Source organism: Nerophis ophidion, linkage group LG19 (assembly GCF_033978795.1).
Source record: "Nerophis ophidion isolate RoL-2023_Sa linkage group LG19, RoL_Noph_v1.0, whole genome shotgun sequence".
Taxonomy (NCBI): Eukaryota; Metazoa; Chordata; class Actinopteri; order Syngnathiformes; family Syngnathidae; genus Nerophis; species Nerophis ophidion.
Window position 1 is genome coordinate 19,655,117 of NC_084629.1, and position 25,654 is coordinate 19,680,770.

Here is a 25,654-nt window from a genome sequence, read left to right on the forward strand (position 1 = left end):
CATTTTCTACCACTTGTCCCTTTTGGCGTCGCAGGGGGGAACTGGAGCCTATCGCAGCTGCATCCGGGCGGATCGCGGGGACACCCTGGACAAGTCGCCACCTCATCACAGGGCCAACACGGATAGACAGACAACATTCACGCTCACATTCACACACTAGGGACCATTTAGTGTTGCCAAACAACCTATCCCCAGGTGCATGTCTTTGGCGGTGGGAGGAAGTCGGAGTACCGGGAGGGAACCCACGCAGTCATGGGGAGTACAAGCAAACTCCATAAAGAAAGATCCCGAGCCTGGGATTGAACTCAGGACTACTCAGGACCTTCGTATTGTGAGGCACATGCACAAACCCCTGTTCCATCGTGCTGCCCCTTATTCATATATATAACTTATATTTATTTTTTTATTAATGAAAGAGACATTAATAAGTTAAATGTGTTGAATGATAATATAGATTCCTTTCTTTCATGCAGAAAACAATATAAGTTGGTGTACTACCTGATTATGATGACTTGCATTGATTGGAATCAGACAGTAGTGCTGATAACGTCCGCATTTTCTGTCCAATAGCACATGAAAGTGTTTGGTTTTTGGCATCTTATTTGTCCAGCTTCCATATTCAATTTCATGCACTTTACAAGAAATACATTGTTGGCAAATTCCGTAGCTTACTAGCTTGTGTGTGCTAGCTTTCTGAGGCTCTTCTTTTGTTAGCGCAGGCAGGATGAAGCAGGGCTTTTATTGTGAAGACAGAAACTGTGTGGTCGGTCTTTAGAGTTTTCACGGCAAGTTTTTATGTCTGTTGAAGTAAAAAGTGTTTCTTGTCTTCCTGTCTGTAATTTTTTCTTAATAATGAGCTGGCAGCACCCAGTGTCATCTCACAAGATCGTCGGGTGCCGTGAATGTCAATCAAGTGACGAAAGTGACGTCATAGTGAAGATCGATGATCGCTAATTTTTAGATCAATTTTTTTTTTTTTAATGCCTGGCTGGTGATTGACAGACACACCCTCCGCCATCGACCGGTAGCTCGCGAACGACCTATTGGGCACCGCTGATGTAGAGATTTAAGTGTTTAAAAATAAAAAAATCATAAAATATGTCTTATTTTTAAAAAAAATTGTGACTCAGACCCTTCTGGGTCCTTGGCACCAAATGTGAGGGGACAACTAAAAGTTGAAAAAAACCTAAAAAATTGGATTGGTTCTGAACATGCAGGCTGTGATGTTTCAGTGGAAACTGTTTGTACACCCCTGATCTAACCATTCGTCAAGATAATTAAACTTAATTTGTAATTTTCCTTCACTTGTTAGGATCCAATGATAGCAACATGGGATGTACGTGTCTGATGGAACAAGATTAGGGACATTGGGGATGATGTTTTGTGTAAGCTCTTTAATGATTCGGAGAGTCCTAACTCCTGTGAGGTCCTGCAGATCTTCACTGAGCCATGTGATTTGATTCAAATGTAAATGAAATTGGCGTCTAATGAAAAAGCTGGTAGTAGTTGGAACTGTGTTGTCCGCTCCTATTATGGCCTTTGTTTCCCTGCGACCGTGTCGGTCTTTAGGGGCAGGGTGGGACTGGAGTGCTGCAGAATGGCTCCAATGAATAGACGTAGCTGGAGATGGAACTGGTTCAAGTCTTTTATGCCGGCGAGTGAAAGGAAACGCAGTTAAGTCTTCCCGCAGTATGGGTGCCGCTCACCCCGTCCATGTGTTCCCGCGATGGGGCGGGACGCTGCATGTCAATGACCTCACACAAAAGTAGGCTGAAAGAGCAAAGGACTGTCAGACAAAAATGCCAAATTCTGTGGACAAGCAGGCGTTCTTCTCACACCGATGTGTCTTAAGACGCACCCACTCTCAGCTCCCTGCTGCAGGATTTTCCAACATGCACAAATCACAACCTTCCAAGTGGCGTTCCTCAGGGAAGTGTTTATACTCCACTGCCTACATATTTTCCTGAGTGGTTGAACCATCCTCAATGATCTCACTAGTGGACACATTTTCATAAACACGCCTGGGCAGTCTTCCTGGAACACTGTTTCTGAACTAAAGCAATATATGTACTAAGTTGTAATACACTTTCCCACCACTTGTGGCAGTAATGACAATCTCAAACAAACAGAACTGTGGAGCTAAAGTCATAGAAGTTTCTTAAGTGCAAACATTATGACAAAACAGTTAAAGCTGTATTTCTACTTTCACTGACATTTTTTTGACAGTTTAGCATTCATAATTAATGTAGTTTATTTTAGCACAACTTAATTGTACGTGAATGTATTTTTACTTTTTATAATCAGCCTGACCGAAGTCTAAAGTTTATGTGTTGTATAATCTGTGTTATCAACACATTGTTCTATATCATTTGACAGGTTTGCAAACTGTAAATAGGTTAGATATAATTATTGAATACGATTTCATTGTTGATATTTGAGTGGGCCCCTCTATAGTGGATAAGTTGGGCCCCAAAGTAAACAGGGTTAAGAACCCTTGTCCTAAGAATACCGTAGGCGGTCCTCAGTTTACCAGTTGATTCTATGACACCTGAAACACCTGAATCTTAAACCCTTAGTCATTTGAAATCCACTTAATCGGTGTTCGGCCCACCCAAAACAGCGCAGTTTTTAGTGATGTGCAGATCGATGTGTGCACGCGTCTGTATGTGCGCATGTGTGTGTATGTATGCTTGTATGTATGTATGTACAGGTGTGTGTGTGTGTGTGTGTGTGTGTGTGTGTGTGTGTGTGTGTATATCTATATCTATCTATCTATCAGATAGATGGCGAGAAAGAAATAGTGTTCATGTATGAGATCTAGGGCTGCCAATTATGGCCAATGTAATATTTAAGATAATTGTTATCAATATTGAAATCCAGATTATAGATTTTTAGGTAAAACAGTGTTTTGGTGTGAGTGTAATACCATGTCATGTCTAATAAAAAAGAATATTGATTGTTATCCATATATCTTAAGGAAAATATATATATTTTTTATTCTTTAATAATATCAACTTGTCAGCTTTTTGTCATTACATTATGTCCTTATCTCTATTTTTACATTTTGATATAGGGAGATATTTATTCTTAACCTGTGTACATTTACACTGTATTTGAAACTGTACCATTTCATAAAATAAAAGCTGTAATAATGCCACATTTTCTTCAGTTTCCGTAGGCGGGGTGTGTCCCAATACTTTTGTCCGTAGCGTGTGTTTTCTCAGTGGGCCTGATCACATGACCTTGACGCGTGTTTCCCCTCTCTTGACACCCACAAACCCCCGCCCTTGTTCTTAGGACACAGTCCTGATGGGGCCATGCGTCCTCGCGACTCGCATTTACAGTCAATTTAATTGCCGCCATTCCCTCGTTAGCTCGTTAAAGGCGGCGAAGGGGTGGAATGTCCGGTTGCCTCCATGTGATGTGAGAGTTCTTGGATTCTGACAGAGCTCACATATTGCAGACGAGAAGTTGAAAGTCCACCTGCAGCAAACAGTTTCCCAATGGCCTGATATTTGCACGTACTGTCGTCGCTGTAGGCCACGCCCCCACTGCTATAGACATGATTACCAATACACAAACATGATTCATATTTGCCTCCTCTAAATGCAGGTGTCATTTAACGTGAGTGTGGAGGCCAGGAGCTGTCCTCCTCGCCGCACCGACCACAGTTTCACCATCAGGCCGGTGGGCTTCAAAGACCGCCTGCAGGTCGCCGTGGACTACCAGTGCGATTGCGGCTGCACCCAGGTGGCACAGACCAACAGCAGCCTCTGCAGCTCCATCGGTAACTCCTCCGTCTTTCCGCCACTAATTGATTGATTGAAACTGTTGTTAATAGATTGCACACTACTGTACATATTCCGTACAATTGACCACTAAATGGTAACACCTGAATAAGTTTTTCAACTTGTTTAAGTCGGGGGTCCACTTTAATCAATTCATGGTAAAGGCTGAATGTGATATTATATTTGTAAAAAAAAATGCTGCTGTTTTTAAGCTCCACAGGTTGGGAAGACTCAAAATTTCTCGCACAGCTTTACAAAAACCTCTAACTTTAGGGTTTTTTTGCCAAATCGGCATGGAATTTGGTGCACACTTTTAGAGGACTGATAAGCACATGCCTGTCAAATTGGATCAAGATTGGTTGAAAAACATCTTTGTTCGGATATTTGTGGGACTTAACTAATTGCCCATTCATCTAATTAATTAGTGGAAAAAGGATGTGATCGTCATTGCTGATTATTGCCTTTTACAATGGATCAAGGTTAGTTTAAAGCAAGAGTGAAGAAGGAATTGTTTAGTTTTGATTAGTTTTTTATCCATACATATTAGTATTTATCACAAATTGTTGTTCGTTTTTAATTTTGCTAAAACATGCAGTGCAACAATATCATTGAAAAAAAGTCTGTCCTATCCTAACATGGACCTGAAGAGATGATACAGTTTTATCTCCTCACAGACGCTACCTGGTGGTTGTTTGGGCACACTGCAGCTTGTCCTGCGTAGTCTCACTCCTTAAAACTAGCACTTCAAGGATTTTCTTACTCCCCTGCAATTTCCAGAAGGCAGCCAAAAGGCTGTTTTGTTTGAAATTTACCACTCAACGACCGACAATTGGCTACCTTTCTTTTGTAAATGGCGCTATTACATGGGAATGTGGAGGACTACTCAAATGCTCAGATTAGGGTGAGGGGTGTGAATTACAAGGAAGTTTCGGAGATCTCCGGTTGCTGTAGGACTGTAGATTATAGTAGTTGTCAGTATCTCTGATCTGATTATTAGTACTATTTTTTTATGAAGTCCATATTCAAGCGCCTTTTTGCAAAACTGCCATTGATATTTGAATTTTAACGTTTTTATTTGATAGTGTTTTTCTTTTTTATAAAATGTTAGCCTTTTTCTCAAAATATTTATACAGTGAATAACTTTGTTGTAAACATTTTTTTTACTATTTTCTACAATAATTTCTTACAACATTTGAATCATGTAAAATGGCATAAACCTTCTTTACTCAAAATATTCCTCCAGTGAATAATTATCGTACATTGACTACTTTTTTCTCACAAATTTACCATTTTTTTCACAATATATTTACTTTAATCATGTAAAATTGTATACATTGTTCTTTAAAAAAAAGAAGAAATTCTTGTCTTAAAAAGATATTTTCACACAATATTTTCTACACAATTCTTGTTAGAAGAAAAAACTTTTTTAGAATATATGTAACTTTAATCCAGTAAAATGGCATATTTTTTCATGTCAATTAAAAAAAAAATTCTAAAAAAAGATTTTTTTAAATAAAATGTTTTACTTTAATCTTGTAAAGGTACATAATAATGTCTTGTAAAATAGAATAGAAAAATTGTCATATTCCTAAAAAATCTTGTATGACAACATTTTTCAAACATTACTAACTTTTTCGTTAAAAAAAAGACATTTTCCCCCCACATTATTTTCACAATATGTTTTCACAATACTTTAATCATGTAAAATGGCATAAACCTTCTTTTCTCCAAATATCCCTTCAGTGCACAATTCATGTACAATGGCAACTTTTTTCACAATGTATTTATTTTGATCATATAAAATGGCATAACACAAACACAACCTGCAACTTTTGTCTTAAAATGTTAAAAAATATATATAATACACAATATTTTTTACACAATTCTTGTCATAAAAAAACTTTTTCAAAATGTATTTAACTTTAATCCTGTAAAATGGCATATTTCATCTTTGAATTTTTAGAGTTTTTTCTCAATATATTCCTACATAATTTTTGTACAACTTTTTTCTTAAAAAAAAGAAAAGACAATCTTTTTCATAACATATATTATTTTAATATTGTAAAATTACATAATTTTGCCTTGTAAAATAGAATTTAAAAATTCTCATGGCAGTCCTAAAATTCTTGTATAACATTTTTCAAACATTTTTTGTAAAAAAATACAATTTTCTCCCCACATTATATTAGATTACTGTCTTTTCATAATATATTTGACTTTAATCATGTAAAATGGTGTACATTTTTATTGAATAAAACATTTTCACTTTTATCTTAAATTATTTTTTTCTTTAAATATTTCTATAGAATTCTTGGTTATAGTTCTCCTCTTTAGTTGAAAAGAATTGTTGTACATTTTTTAGTAGCAGGTTATAATTTGCTTTGTTCATCATTTTAGCTGTTTGCAATTTTACCAAATCATCGAGCTTTAATGGCCTACTGAAACCCACTACTACCCACCACGCAGTTTGATAGTTTATATATCAATGATGAAATATTAACATTGCAACACATGCCAATACGGCTTTTTTAGTTTACTAAAGTACAATTTTTAATTTCCCGGGAGTTTCGTCTTGGAAACGTTGTGTAATGATGACGTGTACGCAGGCCGTCACGGGTTTTTAGGAAGTATGAGCGCTACGCACACACACAGGTAAAAGTCGTCTGCTTTCACAGCATAAATACACAGTATTTTGGACATCTGTGTTACTGAATCTTTTGCAATTAATATTGGAGAAGTCACAGTAGAAATATGGAGTTTGGAAGCTTTAGCCTTTAGCCACACAAACACACGGTGATTCCTTGTTTAAAATTCCCGGAACTGAAACTTTACTGTGGATCACAGCGCGGTCAAGCAGACATGGTTCCCAACCGAATGTCAACCAGCAGGTTTCGGTGAGAAAATGGTGGTTAAAAAGTCGCCACTTACCGGATATCAGCTGAGCTTGTGTCGTCCGTACAGCTGCCATCGACACCCGTGAGACATGGCGTCGAGACACCCGTGGATGTACACCTCCGACTATCAGGTACTATTTAACTCACTAAAACACTAGCAACACAATAGATAGATAAGGGATTTCCCAGAATTATCCTAGTTAATGTGTTTAAAAACATCGGAATACGTCCCAATGCTATCGCGTTTTTTTTTTCTTGTCCGTTGCTATCAATATCCTCAAACACGAATCTTTCATCCTCACTCAAATTAATGGGGCAATTGTCGTTTTCTCGGTCCGAATAGCACTTTTTGTTGGAGGCTCCCATTAAAATCAATGTGAATAAGTGAGGAGCCCCCACACTTGCGACGTCATCGTCTGCGACTTCTGGTAAAGGCGAGGCTTTTTCAGGAAGTACCAAAAGTGGCAAACTTTATCGTCGATTTTCTCTACTAAATCCTTTCAGCAAAAATATGGCAATATCGCGAAATGATCAAGTATGACACATAGAATGGACCTGCTATCCCCGTTTAAATAAGAAAATCTCATTTCAGTAGGCCTTTAATATTTTTGACTCAATAAATAAAGGGTTTGTATGTTCTCTATATATTATTCTAATTGATCTTTTTTTGTAACACAGTTAACGAATGTAGCGCAAATTTGTAATTATTTCCCCATATTTCTGCACAATGACTCAGATACGGTAACACTAGCGAGCAGTAGAGAATATAAAGTGATTTTCGGCCCAGGACGTATTTTGCTTTATTCATTATTGAAATGTTTTTTTGCCACCTTATGTTGTATGTTTTGTATATGAGATTTCCAGTTCATTTCATCATCTATAAACTACTAACTGTGCTCAGGTGACAAATGAGGCAGAAAGTTGAAAAAAAAATGGCTCCTACTATGTGTGGGGCAGTTGCCTCATTTACACAACAATGGTAACACACTTTTCAATGGCTACCCTTTGGGAGTTGTGGTGTTAATGCTTCAGTCACATGCTGGATTCTCACAGAATTGAGGCAAAATTACAACATTGCCCACTTTATTTATGCTTTGGTTGATACTTTATTTTTTATCTATTTCCATGCACAATTTGCAACTGCTCCCCTAAACTATAAAACCCAAAACTGGACAAGGACAAGATATTTAATGTACCAACTGAGAAACTTTTTTTTGTGTGCAAGTAATCATTAACTTAGAATTTAATGGCAGCAACACTTTGCAAAAAAGGTGGCACAGGAGCGTTTTTACCACTGTGTTACGTGGTCTTTCCTTTTAACGAGACACAGTAAATGTTTGGTAACTGAAGAGACCAATTTTTTAAGCTTTTCAGGTGGAGTTATTTCCCACTCTTGCTAGATGTACAGCTTATGTTGTTCAACTGTCCGGGGTCTCCGTTGTCATATTTTAGGCTTCATAATGCGCCACACATTTTCAATAGGTGACAGGTCTGGACTACAGGTTGGCCAGTCTTGTACCCACACTATTTTACTATTAAGCCATGCTGTTGTAGCACGTGGCTTGGCATTGTCTTGCTGAAATAAGCATGGGTGTCCACGATAACGTTGCTTGGATGGCAACATATGTTGCTCCAAAACCTGTATGTATCTTAGGAATGAATGGCGCCTTCACAAATGTGTAAGTTACCCATGTTTTGGGCACTAATACACCACCATACCATCACAAATGCCGGCTTTTCAACTTTGCACCTATAACAATCCGGGTGGTTCTTTTCCTCTTTGTTCCGGAGGACACGACGTCCATAGTTTCCAAAAACAATTTGAAATGTGGACTCGTCAGGCCCAGTGAAGCCTGATGCGTTTCTGGGTGTTGTTGATAAATGGTTTTCGCTTTGCATAGTAGAGTTTAACTTGCACTTACAGATGTAGCGACAAACTGTAGTTACTGACAGTGTTTTTTTGAAGTGTTCCTGAGCCCATGTGGTGATGTTCTTTACACACTGTCACTTTTTTTGATACAGTACCGCCTGAGGGATCGAAGTTCCGTAATATCATCACGTGCAGTGATTTCTCCAGATTCTCTGAACCTTTTGATGATATTACGAACCTTAGATGGTGAAATCCTTAAATTCCTTGGAATAACTTGTTGAGAAATGTTGTTCTCAAACTGTTGGAGAGTTTGGTTACCCATTTGTTCACAAAGTGGTGACCCTCGCCCCATCCTTGTTTGTGAATGACTGAGCATTTCATTGAAGTTCATTGTACACCCAATTACGGCACCTACCTGTTACCAATTGGCCTGTTCACCTGTGTTCCAAATAAGTGTTTGATGAGCATTCCTCAACTTTCTCAGTCTTTTTTGCCACTTGTGCCAGCTTTTTTCCCAACCTGTTGGAGGCATCAAATTCGAAATGAGCTAATATGTGCAAAAAATAACAGTTTTCCAATTCGAATATTAAGTATCTTGTCTTTGCAGTGTATTACATTGAATATAGGTTGAAAAGGACTTGTATCATTGTATTTTTTTTTTATGTATGATTTACACAACGTGCCAAGTTCACTGTTTTTGGGTTTTGTAATAATAATAATAATCACTTTCATTACAGCAAATCAACTACATTTCTATGCATCTTAAGTATAATTATCACTGGAGGAGGCTAAACATGTTACACATTGATAGCCAGGGAAAAAAAATCCAGTTAATACATGTAATGGGTATTTGGATTATCAGAGTCGGAAGCATAACACCCTCATGGGAACATGCCTATTAATGATTATAATAAACATTTACATTATTGCTAGCATGTCCTCCACAACCATCAGGGTGTGCTACAAAAGTTGTTTGAATGTAATATCTGTCTAATATTTGTTATCGGTCCTGGCACAGGTACGTACAAGTGCGGGAACTGCCAGTGCGATCCGGGCTACCTGGGCGCCCGCTGCGAGTGCCAGGAGGGCGAGGCGGGCAGCGGGCACATGGCGGCTTGCCGCGAAGCCGAGGGCAAGCAGGTGTGCAGCGGGCGCGGCGAGTGCAGCTGCAACCAGTGCTTGTGCTACGAGTCCGAGTTCGGCAAGATCTACGGCACATTCTGCGAGTGCGACGACTTCTCGTGCGCTCGGCACAAAGGTGTCCTCTGCTCAGGTAGGAAAATGGTGCCAGGGTGCCAACGTTTCCTTTTGTCAAGAAAAAGTGAGCATTGCAATAAAATCACAGTACTTCCAGTAGAGCGGAACTTGGAGTTGGCCATGATATCCGGTGACGCAGGGCTGGGTGATAAAATTATATTGATATATATCGCCAGAGACACATAGTCCAGATTCATAAAAAATATGTTCCGAATAAAAAAAAAATTATGTTGGAAAAACCGGAAGTTGTAGTATTAACTATCAAGTTTGGTTGTGCCGTCTTGTCGTCTCGTGGTTGATTCTATGCATGGAGTGAGAAGAGAAATAAAAAAGAGGAAAAGTCACCTAGACAGTTTGGCAGTGTTTTGGACCGTAGTAAATGATGCAAGGCGCTCGTCCCCACACTCATCCTTTAGAGCAGAGGTTCTCAATGTTTTTTCAGTGATGTATCCCCTGTGAACATTTTTTTAATTCAAGTACCCCCTAATCAGAGCAAAGTATTTTTGGTTGAAAAATAGAGATAAGGAAGTAAAATATAGCACTATGTCATCCGTTTCTGAGTTATTAAATTGTATAACACTGCAACATATTGCTCATTTGTAGTGGTCTTTCTTGAACTATTTGGAAAAATAGATATAAAAATAACTAAAAACTTGGTGAAAAATAAACGAGTGATTCAATTATAAATAAAGATTTCTACACATAGAAGTAATCATCAACTTAAAGTGCCCTCTTTGGGGATTGTAATAGAGATCCATGTGACGCTTGTGTGGCATTGTAATGCCGGATTGGTTCTTCCGGGGATGCGTCGAAGCGATGAACACAACAAGGTAAGTTATAAATGGATTTATTAAATAATAAAAGGCTAGGAACAAAAACACTGCTGTAAAGAGAAGGCAAACCAAAAACAGAAAAACAATTCATCAGCATGTGAGCTGGAATAAACAAATGGCTTAGCGTAAAAGCTAGCGAGAATATACATACAAAGATGAAGGTCGAGAGTCGTCACTGTTGCGCGTGGGCAAATTAGGATCCGAGCATCAAAATGTTTTTCCGCGTCGAAACCACGGGAGGAACCCTTCGACTTGGGTTTGTGGTTGGAGCTCGTGGCTTGGGAGCAGGAAAGACTTGACTGTGGGCCTGAAGTCCCCTCCGAAGCCGTTCGCGCTGCCCCGAAGAGGCGGGGGGTCCAGTGGAGAGGCCCCCCGCACGGCAGTAATGTTCCAGCACCACTTATTCCTCCCCATGGACACAGCAAAATTCACCCCGACCAGGATTCACCTTCCACTACCGGTAATCCAGCTTGTTTTTTTTCCCCTGACTCTAGCAGTCACGACATTTGGGGTACGCCCACCGGTGACGCAACACCGCCCCCTGTTGTTGACATTTTTTCAGAAGATTTTTATATTGTGGACAGTACTTTTCATTCCCAACCTTTTTCGAATACCAATAACATTTATGATAAAATACGTAATTATCAGGATATTTTTTCTCATTATTCTAGTCAACCTCAGTCACCTAGTTTTTCTTCTACCCCACCATTTAAACCTCTTTCACCGCCCAAGTATAGTGTTTTTTCGCCTTCTAATAATTGTGTACAAGTTAGAGGGGAGGAGTCTGCCCGCCTCCAAACCTCCCACCACCCTCCCTTATGGTCAGTCCCTGACCACAGGGAACGGGTCTGGGATTCCCGTCTGGAGGGGGGGGCTATGGCCTATAGCTGTGTTGCGGAGGTAGCGCAGACGCTACCATTTCTTAAAACTGTCAAACCGCAACCTCCTATGAGGCCACCCTTACCTGTTTTTCGGCCCGTTATTCTCGCTAGCTTTTACGCTAAGCCATTTGTTTATTTAATAAATCCATTTATAACTTACCTTGTTGTGTTCATCGCTTCGACGCATCCCCGGAAGAACCAATCCGGCATTACAATGCCACACAAGCGTCACAATCCATTCGGATTCATGAACTTCATTCTAAACATTTCTTCACAAAAAAAGAAATCTTTAACATCAATATTTATGGAACATGTCCACAAAAAAATCTAGCTGTCAACACTGAATATTGCATTGTTACATTTTTTTTTCACAGTTTATGGATTTACATTCATATTTTGTTGAAGTATTATTCAATAAATATATTTATAAAGGTTTTTTGAATTGTTGCTATTTTTAGAATATTTTTTTAATAATCTCCCGTACCCCTGGGCATACCCTCAAGTACCCCCAGGGGTACGCGTATCCCCATTTGAGAACCACTGCTTTAGAGTACTGCTGTAACTTCCTGCAGAAAATTAATTTTTCTCCTCATCTTTATTTTTTATTGGGTCATAAAAAATATTGTTCATATAAATCACTTCCATGGTGATACAGTTTTCAGCCTTACCGTGATTTATTGTTAATTATTACGGTTCATTGTGATGTCATGTAAAACAGAACTTTTCTCTAGTGGTCATGATTATGCTGGCCCCGCTTGAAGTGAAGTTTTGTTTTGTCAGTGGGTTGCTGTGAGGCTGAAGCACAGCTGCCGACATAAACAATCCCTCGTTTGTTTTTGAAGGCTGGGGGGGTGGATTCTCACCCGCTGGTTGTCTTTGGAGAGACCATTGACACTTTCACTGGCTTCCAGATGATGACATTACGCAACAGAGATCGTAGTCTAGTCCTTCAATTTATAATTCGCATTACTGCCACCTACAGAGCCGGAGTGGTACAGTCCAAAAAACTTTGTTTGGCTGTTCCATATAAAGGGTCAGGGAACAGAAAGGCAGGACCATGTCCACCTGCTTCATTTGCCCACTGTTATAATATCACAACAGGTTTTGTTGTGTTTTCATTTGCTCACGCTTCCGAATCTCAACCCTAAGAAGTAAAAATACCTGAAACCTTGATTAAAAAAAACGATAGCTTGACTTGCCAAAATGGCATTTAGATGATTTTAACTAAGGTTTTGTTAAATAAGGTAAGGGGTAAGGTACTTTAATAGATAAAGTACCTAGTTTAGAGATGTCTCGATCCCGATGGGGTGGTGTGGGGTGGTGGAGTTATCTGCCTTAGCACAATTACACTTCCATATTCCTTACACGCAGGAGATACATGAATTCCAGCAGGCTGCATGTCTTTCCAGAACATCGGTTCCGATTTCATAGTAAGCTGAAACGAATGCGTCATCTAGCCAGGGTGCCAAGCCGCTTATAGGGTATAATACTGGCCACCATGGCGGGAAACAAAAGTTAATTTCAAGTACCACAATCACTGGAGGATTAGAGCAGGGATGTCCAAACTAAGCCCTGCCGGCGTCTTCATTTTGGCCTTTGAGACGACATGAGTCCAATAAAGAATTTGGCCGTACACTGGGTTTTCATGATATACTAAGTGTCAGTGATCTGATAGCTGCTATTTTGTCAACATTTGGTGGTCAACTAAAGTAACTCAAGTCAGTGGCCATTAATTGTACATCAATGTTTAACACATACACAGCAATCACTTATATGACCCAATCCAAACAACTGTCCCTAGTCATGGTCCAGGAAAAAAAAATTAGCCAGCACAATAATGTCAACAAGCATTTGTTCAATCAACATAAAAAATATATCTAAATGTACTAATTTAAATCCACCTCAAGGGATGATGGGAAAAATGCAAAACACTCTACACACTTATCCATGTTTGGCACATTTAAGTTGCTGGATATTTCTGGTTGGTCAAAAAACTTTGAGAAGGTTGTCACAGAAGCAAACAAGGTAGGGGTCACATTTTCACATGCTCTTAATAACCAATTATATATATATATATATATATTATATGTGCTCAGTTGTGGTCAAACGTTTACTTCACTTGGCTGTCTTGTGGTTTCCAATATTTTCTACATCTCTTATTTTTTTGTGATAGAGTGATTGGAGCACAAAAACATTCATGAAGTTTGGTTCTTTTATGAATTTATTATGGGTCTACTGAAAATGTGACCAAATCTGCTGTGTCAAAAGTATACATACAGCAATGTTAATACTTGGTTACATGTCCCTTGGAAAGTTTCACTGCAATAAGGCGCTTTTGGTAGCCATCCACAAGCTTATGGCAAGCTTATGGTTGTGTTTTTGACCACTCCTCTTGACAAAATTGGAGCAGTTCAGCTAACTTTGTTGGTTTTCTGTCATGGACTTGTTTCTTCAGCATTGTCCACACGTTTAAGTCAGGACTTTGGAAAGGCCATTCTAAAACCTTAATACTAGCCTGATTTAGCCATTCCATTACAACTTTTGACTTGTGTTTGGGGTTATTGTCCTGTTGGAACAGCCAACTGCGCCCAAGACCCAACCTCTGGCTGATGATTTTAGGTTGTCCTGAAGAATTTGGAGGTAATTCTGCTTTTTCATTGTGCCATTTATTCTCTGTAAAGCACCAGTTTCTTTGGCACCAAAAAAGACCCAAAGCATAATTCTGTGGTGTTCCTGGGATTAAAGGCCTCACCTTTTCTCCTCCAAACATATTGCTGGGTATTGTAGCCAAACAGCTCAGTTTTTATTTCATCTGACCACAGAACTTTCCTCCAGAAGGGCTTATCTTTGTCCATGTGATGTCAGATGAAACAAACATTTAATTTTTTTTAAAGTACATTAAATATGTTTCTTATTGCAATTTAGTCCTTAAGTAAAATAGTGAACATACTAAACAACTTGTCTTTTAGTAGTAAGTAAATAAACAAAGACTCCAATTAGTCTGCTGATGTATACAGTAACATATTGTGTCATTTATCATTCTACTATTTTGTCAACATTATGAGGTAAACACTGTGAAAATGGATTCTAAATCTTAATTGTTCATTTACTGTTAATATCTGTTTTTTTTCTGTTTTAACATGTTCTATCTACACTTCTGTTAAAATGTAAATCACTTATTCTTCGGTTGTTTGATACTACTTTACATTAGTTTTGGATGATACCACACATTTTGGAATTGATCCGATACCAAGTAGTTACAGGATCATACATTGGTCGTATTCAAAGTCCTCATGTGGACAGAGACGTATTTCCTGAGTTTCTAAACATAATATGAATTTTTAAAAAAGGAAAAGATTTTGTGACGATAAAAAATATCAATGTAATCATCGTAGTATCAACTAAATGTGCTATTGTATTTAGTGTGGTTAGCTATTCATTGTCCTCAAGTGATAAAGATACGTGTAAGAAACATACTTTGTCGCCATGGAGGCTAAGGTTAGTAATTTAGAAGTAGCTAAAACACTGCTGACTGTGAATGGATGTTAGCTGCTAACTAACTAGCCATATCTTAAAGCACCACCTCCTGAGGGCATTTTTAGTTTTTAGACCAAACTGCATCCTTTTCTCTCTATGCACTGTCTGCTTGTAAGTACTCTGTGTGTGTGCGCTGCCGAAGATGCTCCTCTGCTTGTAAAACCAGCAATGTCATGACGTGACAACGCGCCGTCATGCCCGTTTATTGAAAAATAAAAAGGGGGTGTGGGGGACCGGTACTTTACTGTCAGAGTATAGTACCGTTTTTGATTCATTAGCACTGCGAAACTATACTTGTACTGGTATACCGTACAACACTAAGAGTTAGTTATCCATTGTTTTTTGGACTGTGATTTCAGGTTCAGATTCACAGTCCCACTCGGTTCAGGTTTGGTCTCATACATTTTCCAGCATTTCCACCAGCCCTAAAACATCCAAACATTACAGATTAGTGATGTCGCTTATGTAAGACTGTGCAACACACTGTCCTGCTTCTTTACATGACCTGAATACATGCAGTCCCAAACTTGGGGTTCTCCTGGCACACTGACTCAGGCCCAAGCCACTGCTCACTTCTGTCCAACCACAGAGGCTGCTTTGTGCCAGTTAGGCTCTGGCACACACCCACACAATGCCTGCCTCTATTTATGCTGCGCCAACAGAACTTTGCTTTGGTCTGCGGAAAGCACACGCAGCTGTTTGGGGCCGTTAAACGTTAACAGTCCGATACACCTTGGTCCTAACGAGGTCCTAATAATCGTAAACACAACTTTTCCATCTCCGATTTCAACATTTCTTACCGTGACAACGAAAAATTGTCTGTTCAAGGGTCAAACATACAGCAAAATCACGTTTTCTGCAACATTTTAATTGTTGCACGTAGGGATGGCTACAGTTCACAATTAAAATGTTACTCACCGATACAATTTTTCCATACCTTTGTGTGTGTTAATATCAATAAAAAACAAAAAAAATCTAGTTAAAAAAAACAAAAAAAACAATGTGCCATCTTTCAAAAATGCACAATTCCCACATGTACTGATTTGAACTGTTCCACTATCCACAAACTCCATTCACCTTGGAAAATCAAACTACCATTTTCTAAGTTCAAATAAAATTCCTGGAATTCACAGAATTCACAGATTTCCACAGCCATATTGTTCACCTTTTCCTGGAAAGTTTTCTCAGTCAACATTTCTCCACCAATTCCAACCATTCCACCTTTGTATTGTCTTAATTTCACAAATTCCTCAGTAAATTCACCAAAACGTCACCGTGGAGTTATTGAGTCTGTTTAGCTTGTGCAGCTAGTGGGTCCATGACGATGACTTCTGTTTAGTTTGATCATTCCGTTTTACCGCCGAGTTACAGACACGATTAAGACAATTAAGATATTTAAATACGCTTTTACAGAATAATTCTGTGTTAATAACTCATTTCACAACATATATATCTGCGGCTAATATATGGGAGGGAAAAAAATCCTAAAATTTAGTGAGTGTGGCTTATATCAGTTGTGTTGGAAGACAGGATTGTCAACCAGGACTGTTGGCTGTCTGTACTGGACGACATTGTGTCTCCAGAATGTTCCAGTCATCTTATCCACGTTATCTAACATGGCCATTTATCTATTTGGCTATCTGTGTATTTATGTCTGCTTCTGGCTCAAAGGTCCTTTCAGACGGTAAAACCATCAGTGTCAGACCAGACTACTGGTCTGCTTATTTGCAAAGTATCCTCTTACAGTGGCAGGGAATGTTTGTTTACTCAACTTCAGAGAGTATCTGCATCGGTAGAGCAATATTATTTTTTCAAATCCTCTACAAATAACAATAAAAAAATATATATTTTTGGAGCTTTGGACTAAAATAAGGTTGACTTTTTCTTCCCCATGTTGTGCAAGTTCTACTTTTTGTTCAGCAGAAATATGTCAACTCAACAGTTTGCACATTCCCGAAATAGTCGCTGCTACGTTACCCCCCCTCTTTTTTTTTTTAACTCACCAAAGTTGGCCCATGCCGCATTCCTTGCACGTTGTGCGTTGCATATAAACGGGAACATGTGTGTGTGTGGATGACTAAACTGCCGGTTGGTAAAAAGCGACACCCACAGGAGTCATTCACACGCTCGCCATCACGTTTTACATCTTCCTTTGTTTTGCTACGTGGCTTATTGCATTTGTCAAGGCACACCTACACAACCAGTCATCAAATCATCATAGTTGCTCTTTATTGTTGCACAAAAATTAGCTAAACTCCAACCTGTGGGCCAAGTAAGTTCGCCCCTCCAACATCTTCAATTTGGCCCGCGAGATGTCATGAGTATCGCACCACGGAATGATTTCAAATTATTCTTAAATACCAGTGGGTGTCAAAATGCCAAATATTTGCCATCATCTTGTGGACAATGTGACCCTTGAAAGTACTTTGAAATAATAGTACATCATTTACTTATATGACAAAATCCAAACAACCTTCCCTAGTCATGGTGCAAAACAAAAATTCAACTAACATAAAAGTCAACACACATGTTCACACATAACACAACCTGCTCACTGAACATTGTGGATGTTTTAAAGAAACACCATAACACAATTCAAAATAACACCCATTCAAAACCATTAGAGTGTATGATTGGGAAAAATGCAAAACACTCTCCCCACTTAACCATTTGCCTAATTTTAGCTGCTTGATTACAAAACTTTAACAAGGTCGTCACGGAAGTAAACGAGGTAGGAGTTAAACTTTAACATCTTTTTAATATCCAATTATAATAGTTATATATGCATTATATTAATTATATCATAATAATATTATATGTATATATGTATATACCGTATATATGTATATATATTATATATATACTGTATATTATATATAATATATACTGTATATATATTATATACATATACACACACATATATACATATACATGTAGATATATATATATGTATGTGTGTGTATGTATGTATATATATATATGTATAAGTGTATGTGTGTGTGTATATATTTGTATGTTTATATATATATTTGTATATGTATATATAAATGAATCTCTCTCTCTCTATATATATATGTATATCTATATATATATTTGAATATATATATATTTGTATTTGTGTGTGTGTATATATATATTTGTGTATATATATATATATCTGTCTTAATTAGATTATCCAGAGAATAATGCTCGATACCGTGGTAGAGCGCAATATATGTATGTGTGGGAAAAAAATCACAAGACTACTTCATCTCCACAGAACTGTTTCATGAGGGGTTCCCTCATATATATATATATATATATATATATATATATATATATATATATATATATTTATTTATATATTATATATATATATATACATATATATATATATATGTATATATAATATATAAATAAATATATATGTATGTATGTATGTGTATATGTATATATATGTATGTATGTGTATATATATGTATATATATCAATATTTATGTATGAATATATGTGTGTATATATATGTATGTATATTTGTATGTATGCATATATATATATATATATATATATACTGTATATGTATGTATATTTGTATGTGTATATGTATATATGTATGTGTTAATGTGTATATGTATGTATGTGTATGTATGTATATATATACAGTATATATATATATATATATATGTGTATATGTGTGTGTGTATATGATAGATAGATGGGTCTTTATTGTCATTGCACAGGTACAACAAAACTTCGTTTTCAGCACAAACCCGTTCTAGATTAATCAAAAACAAACAGTGTACAGGGTTACAGAACAGGAACGCTGATGGGTCGCCACAAGGCGCCCCGTAAAAGATGGGAAAAAGGTAAACGCTGGGGAAGGATGAGTAATAAAATACAATCTAGACTGGGCTCCTAAGGGGGCCCAGTCTGGAGTGGGAAAAAACCTCCATAGCAAAGCACATATACTTATTACTAGATAGTACTTTATTTATTCCGTCAGGAGAGTTCCTTCAGGAAAATATTACAACATACATCTCGAGATATTTACCAACAGAGGGAAGGGAGTTTAGGGTCATGATGGTAGGCCGCAGTTCTCAGGCGCTGACCATCCATTCATCACCCCTATGGGATTTGCGTCGAGGGCGTTGGGTTGGGGGGGTGGGGTGTGTGTGTGTGGCGTATATTTTTGTGGATGTGTGTGTGTGTAAGCCCGTAGTGTGTCTCTGCTCCACGGCCTTGATATATTGTGCAGTCGCTAGTCCAAAGTCAACAACAGGTGTTTGTCCATTAGAGACAAGAATGGAGTTTGTTGTGTTTTTGCTGCACTGTCCTTCGGGAGAGTCTCGACGCCAGGGAAACAATCCAAGTAAGAAGGTTTTTTATGCGGGTGAAAATAAAATTTGCTGTTCACTCTAAATTGTCTATGACTGGTCCTCAAAAACTGCGGGGTAGACAGTCCGATGTTATCCACTGTTCTTCCCGCATCCTCCCCGCAGCTTTGGGGTACTTTGAAGACTGCCAGCAACTTCCATTTTTTCGACAAACCAGAGCAACGCTTGCTCCAATCAGCAGATGTCCTGTTGTCATAAATCCGAATAGGTAGATATCTTCACGTCCTCGACAGAAAAGGCTCGCCAGGCACGCGGCATTCCTTCTTCTCCCAAGAGTCTGTTGTGTGTCCGGCAACAACCGCTTCGTCACGACAGCAGGTTTCCCCACACCCAAGATCTTGTCAATTTTGTTCAATCAATCAATCAATGTTTACTTATATAGCCCTAAATCACTAGTGTCTCAAAGGGCTGCACAAACCACTACGACAACCTCGGTAGGCCCACATAAGGGCAAGGAAAACTCACACCCAGTGGGACATCGGTGACAATAATGACCCAGTGGGACGTCGGTGACAATGATGACTATGAGAACCTTGGAGAGGAGGAAAGCAATGGATGTCGAGCGGGTCTAACATGATACTGTGAAAGTTCAATCCATAATGGATCCAACACAGTCGCGAGAGTCCAGTCCAAAGCGGATCCAACACAGCAGCGAGAGTCCCGTTCATAGCGGAGCCAGCAGGAAACCATCCCAAGCGGAGGGGGATCAGCAGCGCAGTGATGTCCCCAGCCGATACACAGGCAAGCAGTACATGGCCACCGGAATGGACCGGACCCCCTCCACAAGGGAGAGTGGGACATAGAAGAAAAAGAAAAGAAACGGCAGATCAACTGGTCTAAAAAGGGAGTCTATTTAAAGGCTAGAGTATACAAATGAGTTTTAAGGTGAGACTTAAATGCTTCTACTGAGGTGGCATCTCGAACTGTTACCGGGAGGGCATTCCAGAGTACTGGAACCCGAACGGAAAACGCTCTATAGCCCGCAGACTTTTTTTGGGCTTTGGGAATCACTAATAAGCCGGAGTCCTTTGAACGCAGATTTCTTGCCGGGACATATGGTACAATACAATCGGCAAGATAGGATGGAGCTAGACCGTGTAGTATTTTATACGTAAGTAGTAAAACCTTAAAGTCACATCTTAAGTGCACAGGAAGCCAGTGCAGGTGAGCCAGTACAGGCGTAATGTGATCAAACTTTCTTGTTCTTGTCAAAAGTCTAGCAGCCGCATTTTGTACCAACTGTAATCTTTTAATGCAAGACATGGGGAGACCCGAAAATAATACGTTACAGTAATCGAGACGAGACGTAACAAACGCATGGATAATGATCTCAGCGTCTTTAGTGGACAGAATGGAGCGAATTTTAGCGATATTGCGGGGATGAAAGAAGGCCGTTTTAGTAACGCTTTTAATGTGTGCCTCAAAGGAGAGAGTTGGGTCGAAGATAATACCCAGATTCTTTACCGTGTCGCCTTGTTTAATTGTTTGGTTGTCAAATGTTAGAGTTGTATTATTAAATAGAGTTCGGTGTCTAGCAGGACCGATAATCAGCATTTCCGTTTTTTTGGCGTTGAGTTGCAAAAAGTTAGCGGACATCCATTGTTTAATTTCATTAAGACACGCCTCCAGCTGACTACAATCCGGCGTGTTGGTCAGCTTTAGGGGCATGTAGAGTTGGGTGTCATCAGCATAACAGTGAAAGCTAACACCGTATTTGCGTATGATGTCACCTAGCGGCAGCATCTAGATGCTGAAGAGTGCAGGGCCAAGGACCGAACCCTGGGGAACTCCACACGTTACCTTAACGTAGTCCGAGGTCACATTGTTATGGGAGACACACTGCATCCTATCAGTAAGATAAGAGTTAAACCAAGACAGGGCTAAGTCTGACATACCAATTCGTGTTTTGATACGTTCTAATAAAATATTATGATCGACGGTATCGAAAGCAGCGCTAAGATCGAGGAGCAGCAACATAGATGACGCATCAGAATCCATCGTTAGCAATAGATCATTAGTCATTTTTGCGAGGGCTGTCTCCGTGGAGTGATTTGCCCTGAAACCGGATTGAAAGGTTTCACATAGATTGTTAGACGCTAAGTGTTCATTTAACTGCTCCGCAACAATTTTTTCGAGGATATTTGAAATAAAGGGAAGGTGAGACACCGGTCGGTAGTTTACCATGAGGTCAGAATCGACGTTAGGTCTTTTAAGAAGAGGATGAATAACCGCTTTTTTGAATGCTAGGGGAACAGTGCCCGAGGAGAGTGATAAGTTTATAATATTTAGTACTGATGGACCTAATAATACAAAGAGCTCCTTGATCAGTTTCCCAGGAAGAGGGTCAAGTGAGCATGTTGTTTGTTTTATTCCATTTACACGTTGTAACAATTCCTCTAATGTTATTTCCTCAGAACGAGAGAAACTATTTTGGATTGCAGTATCCGCCGTATATACCATCGTGTCAGTGTTAATAGAACCCCGTTGTAGCTGGGACGCATTGTCTTTAATCTCCTTTCTAATGACTTCAATTTTCTTACTAAAGAATTACATAAAGTCATCAGCTGAGTGGGTTGAGCTACTGGAAGGGGTCCCTTGTTGGGTTAGCGATGCTACCGTACTAAACAAAAATTTAGGATCGTTTTTATTACGGTGGATGAGATTTGAGTAATATTTAGCTTTAGCAAAGGTAAGCATGCGTTTATAAGTTATTAAACCATCACTCCATGCTTGATGGTGCACCTCAAGTTTAGTCGTGCGCCATTTGCGTTCCAGCTTTCTACATAATAATTTCTGAGCTCTAGTTTCTTCTTTAAACCACGGGGTGCGCTTTTTTGAAGCCTTTTTTAACTTTAGCGGTGCTATGTTATCAATGGTTTCGCGCAGGGCGTCGTTAAAGTTGTTAGTGAGGTTATCAATAGAGCCCACATATTTTGGGAATGGTGCCATTACCGAGGGCAGTAGGTCAGCAAGAGTTGTCGTTGTGGCCGTATTAATGTTGCGGCTGTTCGCTCACAATAAACAATAATAAATAATATATAACATATATTATATATGTAATATATAATATATGAATTGTATAAATATATTCTACATTTAAGTGCAGTCAAGAGGAAACATATGCAAGTGAAGTGAAGTTAGTTATTTAACCAGAAAGATTCTGTAAATGTTAATTTACATACCTTTATTGTTTCCAAACGGTGTCTGTAACACAGCAGTTAAACGGCTAATCAAACAAAATAGAAGTCATTGTCATGGACCCACTGGCTGCGCAAGCTTGCTCCCCAATCAGCTAAATAGACTCAATAACTCCACGGTGGCGTTTTAGTGAATTTACTAAGGAATTTGTGAAACTGAAACAATACAAAAAGAATGCCATTGTAAGTTAATAATGACGTATTAGCTAATGCCAACAATGCTAGCTTCATTACTATACGATAGGACGTACAAATATGCATGAAAACATTCCTTCAGACATCACACATGGGATGCTTTAATAAGTATGAATTGTTTTAGTTATAAAACTTACAAAAGTTGCTTAAAGTGATGAATAAAGAATCAATACAAGTAAAAATGCACTGGACTTTTGAAAGCACCAAATAGAAGGACACTGCAGCAACTGCAGTGAGCGAACTTTTGCTTAAGATGGCACCATAGCACAAACAATAACACACCTTTTCAATGTATTTGTTTGTTTGTTTTTAACTATTCGCATCCATGACTCTTGGCTATATTATACACCACTCTAGCACCAAAACCCCCCCCCCGTCGGTTGAGGTGGGCGGGGTCCCGGGCGTGTGTATAATATAGCCAAGAGTCATGGATGGATGGCATTGTGGGTAATTCTTATGTTGCATTTATAATGTGTTACAGAGCCGATGTTCTCCAGAAATGTGTTTGGTGTGGGTTCACAGAGTGTGGCACATATTAGTAAGAGTGTTAAAGTTGTTTATATCACAACCATCAGTGTAAAAGGTATGGCTGTTGATCAAGTATGCATTGCAATCTTGTATGAGAAGCAGCGATATGCATGCGTCCGGCCGGCACGCAGATAGCGTCGCGTAAAGGCGGTCGCGATGACATGTTGTAGAGCAGTGGTCACCAACCACCGGGCCGTGGCCGCAGGATATTTTTTTATTAAATATATTTTTTTATCACACTCAATTTTTTACTGCATGCCATTGGTAAGCGCAGGGGTGAGAAGAGGTTTTAAAATTATTAGCACCTGCTTACTTTTACCGCATGCCTTTAAGCGCAGGAGTGAGAAGAGGTTTTAAATTAATTAGCGCCCCGGCGGCTATTCAAGGAAATACGGTAGTTGGTTTTTGGCATCTTATTTGTCAAGCCTCCATACTCCTTTTTATACACTTTACAAAAAATACATTGACGGCAAACTCCGTAGCATGCTAGCGTGTGTGTGCTAGCTTTCTGAGACTCTTATTTTGTTAGCGAAGGCAGGCCGAAGCAGCACTTTTATTGTGAAGACAGGAACTGTGCGGTCGGTCTTTAGAGTTTTGACGGCAGGTATGGCGTGAGAGTCTGTTGAAATAAACGGTGTTTCTCGCCTTCCTGTTTGTATTTTTTTACCTAATAATGATCTGGCGGCAGCCAGTGCCATCTCACAAGACCCTCGAGTGCTGAGAACGTCAATCAAGTGAAAAAAGTGACGTCGTGGTGAAGATTGATGTTCGCTAATTGTTAGGTCTATTTTTTCATGCCTGGCTGGTGTTCGAATGACACACCCTCCACGATCGACCGGTAGCTTGACATCGACGTAATGGGCACCCCTGGTTTATATTTTCCTTTCAGTTTATTGTGCTTCCTACTATAGTATGAATTTATCAAGTGTCTTCATGTCTCCATTAGAGATTGACCGATTATCGACGCCGATAACCGCTGATAATTGTCATTTTTTTTTATCGGTCGGCCTCTTTTTTATCGGTATTGATTCTTTTCTTTTTTTTTTACACAAGCACACAGAGACGGATGCACATGAAGACGACGAATAAAGATTTTTCTGCCAAAAATCCAAACTTTATGTAAATATATTGACAATTAGGAGACTTGCCGTAAATTCCGGACTATCGGACACTACTTTTTCCCTACACTTTAAACCCTGCGTCAAGTAAAACGGTGCGGCTAATATATGGGTTTTTCTTCGCTGACGGCCATTAAGCAAACAGTTTTCATGAGACACAAACAAAGACACTTAAATGGTGTTTTGTTTGTGCTATGGCACCATCTTTTTGACAAGTTTGCTCCCTGCTGCTGGTTGAATTCCTACAAGTGTTTCCTGCTGTCTAAAGCGTTGAAAAGAAAGTAGAAGGGCCGTTCCGTCTTTTAGCCGTCCACAATGTTTCTATTCGTATGGATTCTTCACTCATCACTCCAAACAACGTTTGTAAGTTTTACAATATAACTACAACAATTTTTACTTACTAAACTGTCCCATGTGTGAAACTTAAACTCAAATTTCACAAGGCTCTTTTTTATTTTATTTTATTTCTTTAACCCCCACCACCAAAAAGTTTATTAAAAGACGGTGCGGCCAATTTCTGGATTTTTCTTTGCTGACAGAAAAAATTAAAAACCAGCAAATACAAAAAGTGTTTTATTGTTTGTGCTATGGCGCCATCTTTTGGACTGGTTCACTCACTGGATGTGCTGCAGTGTCTTTCTATACAGTGCTTCAAAACCAGAAGTAGAATTGCCGTTCAGTCATCTAGCCGTCCGTAACCTTTCTACTCGTATAGATTCTTCATTCATCACGCCAAACACTGTTTTAAAGTTTTACAATATCCATCCATTTTCTACCGCTTGTCCCTTTTGGGGTCGCAGGGGTCGCTGGAGCCTATCTCAGCTGCATTCGGGCAGTAGGCGGGGTACACAATATAACTAAAATATTTCTTACTTACTAAACGGTCCCATGTGTGATGTCTGTAGGAGTGTTTTCATGCATATTTGTACATGCTATCGTAATGTAATGAAGCCAGCATTGTTAGCATTAGCTAATATACCATTGTTAACGTACAATGCCATTCTTTTTTAATTGTTTCACAAATTCCTCTGTAAAGTCACCAAAACATCACCATCGAGTTATTGAGTCTGTTTAGCTGATTGGACAACTAGCTTGCGCAGCTAGTGGGGCCATGACGATTACTTCTGTTTTGTTTGATCGGCCGTTTTACTGCCGAGTCACAGAAACCGTTTGGAAACAATCA

General features: G+C 39.0%; 1 protein-coding gene across 2 annotated transcripts in view; it reads left to right on the forward strand.

Annotated features, from left to right (window-relative positions):
* Positions 1-25,654, forward strand: part of LOC133538129 (integrin beta-5-like) — a 77,301-nt gene that overhangs the window by 36,618 nt on the left and 15,029 nt on the right. For both annotated transcript variants that reach the window (XM_061879463.1, XM_061879464.1), the window contains exons 10-11: positions 3,613-3,787; positions 9,571-9,825. In XM_061879463.1, coding sequence (XP_061735447.1) covers positions 3,613-3,787; positions 9,571-9,825 — 430 coding nt within the window. The remainder of the gene's footprint in view (positions 1-3,612; positions 3,788-9,570; positions 9,826-25,654) is intronic.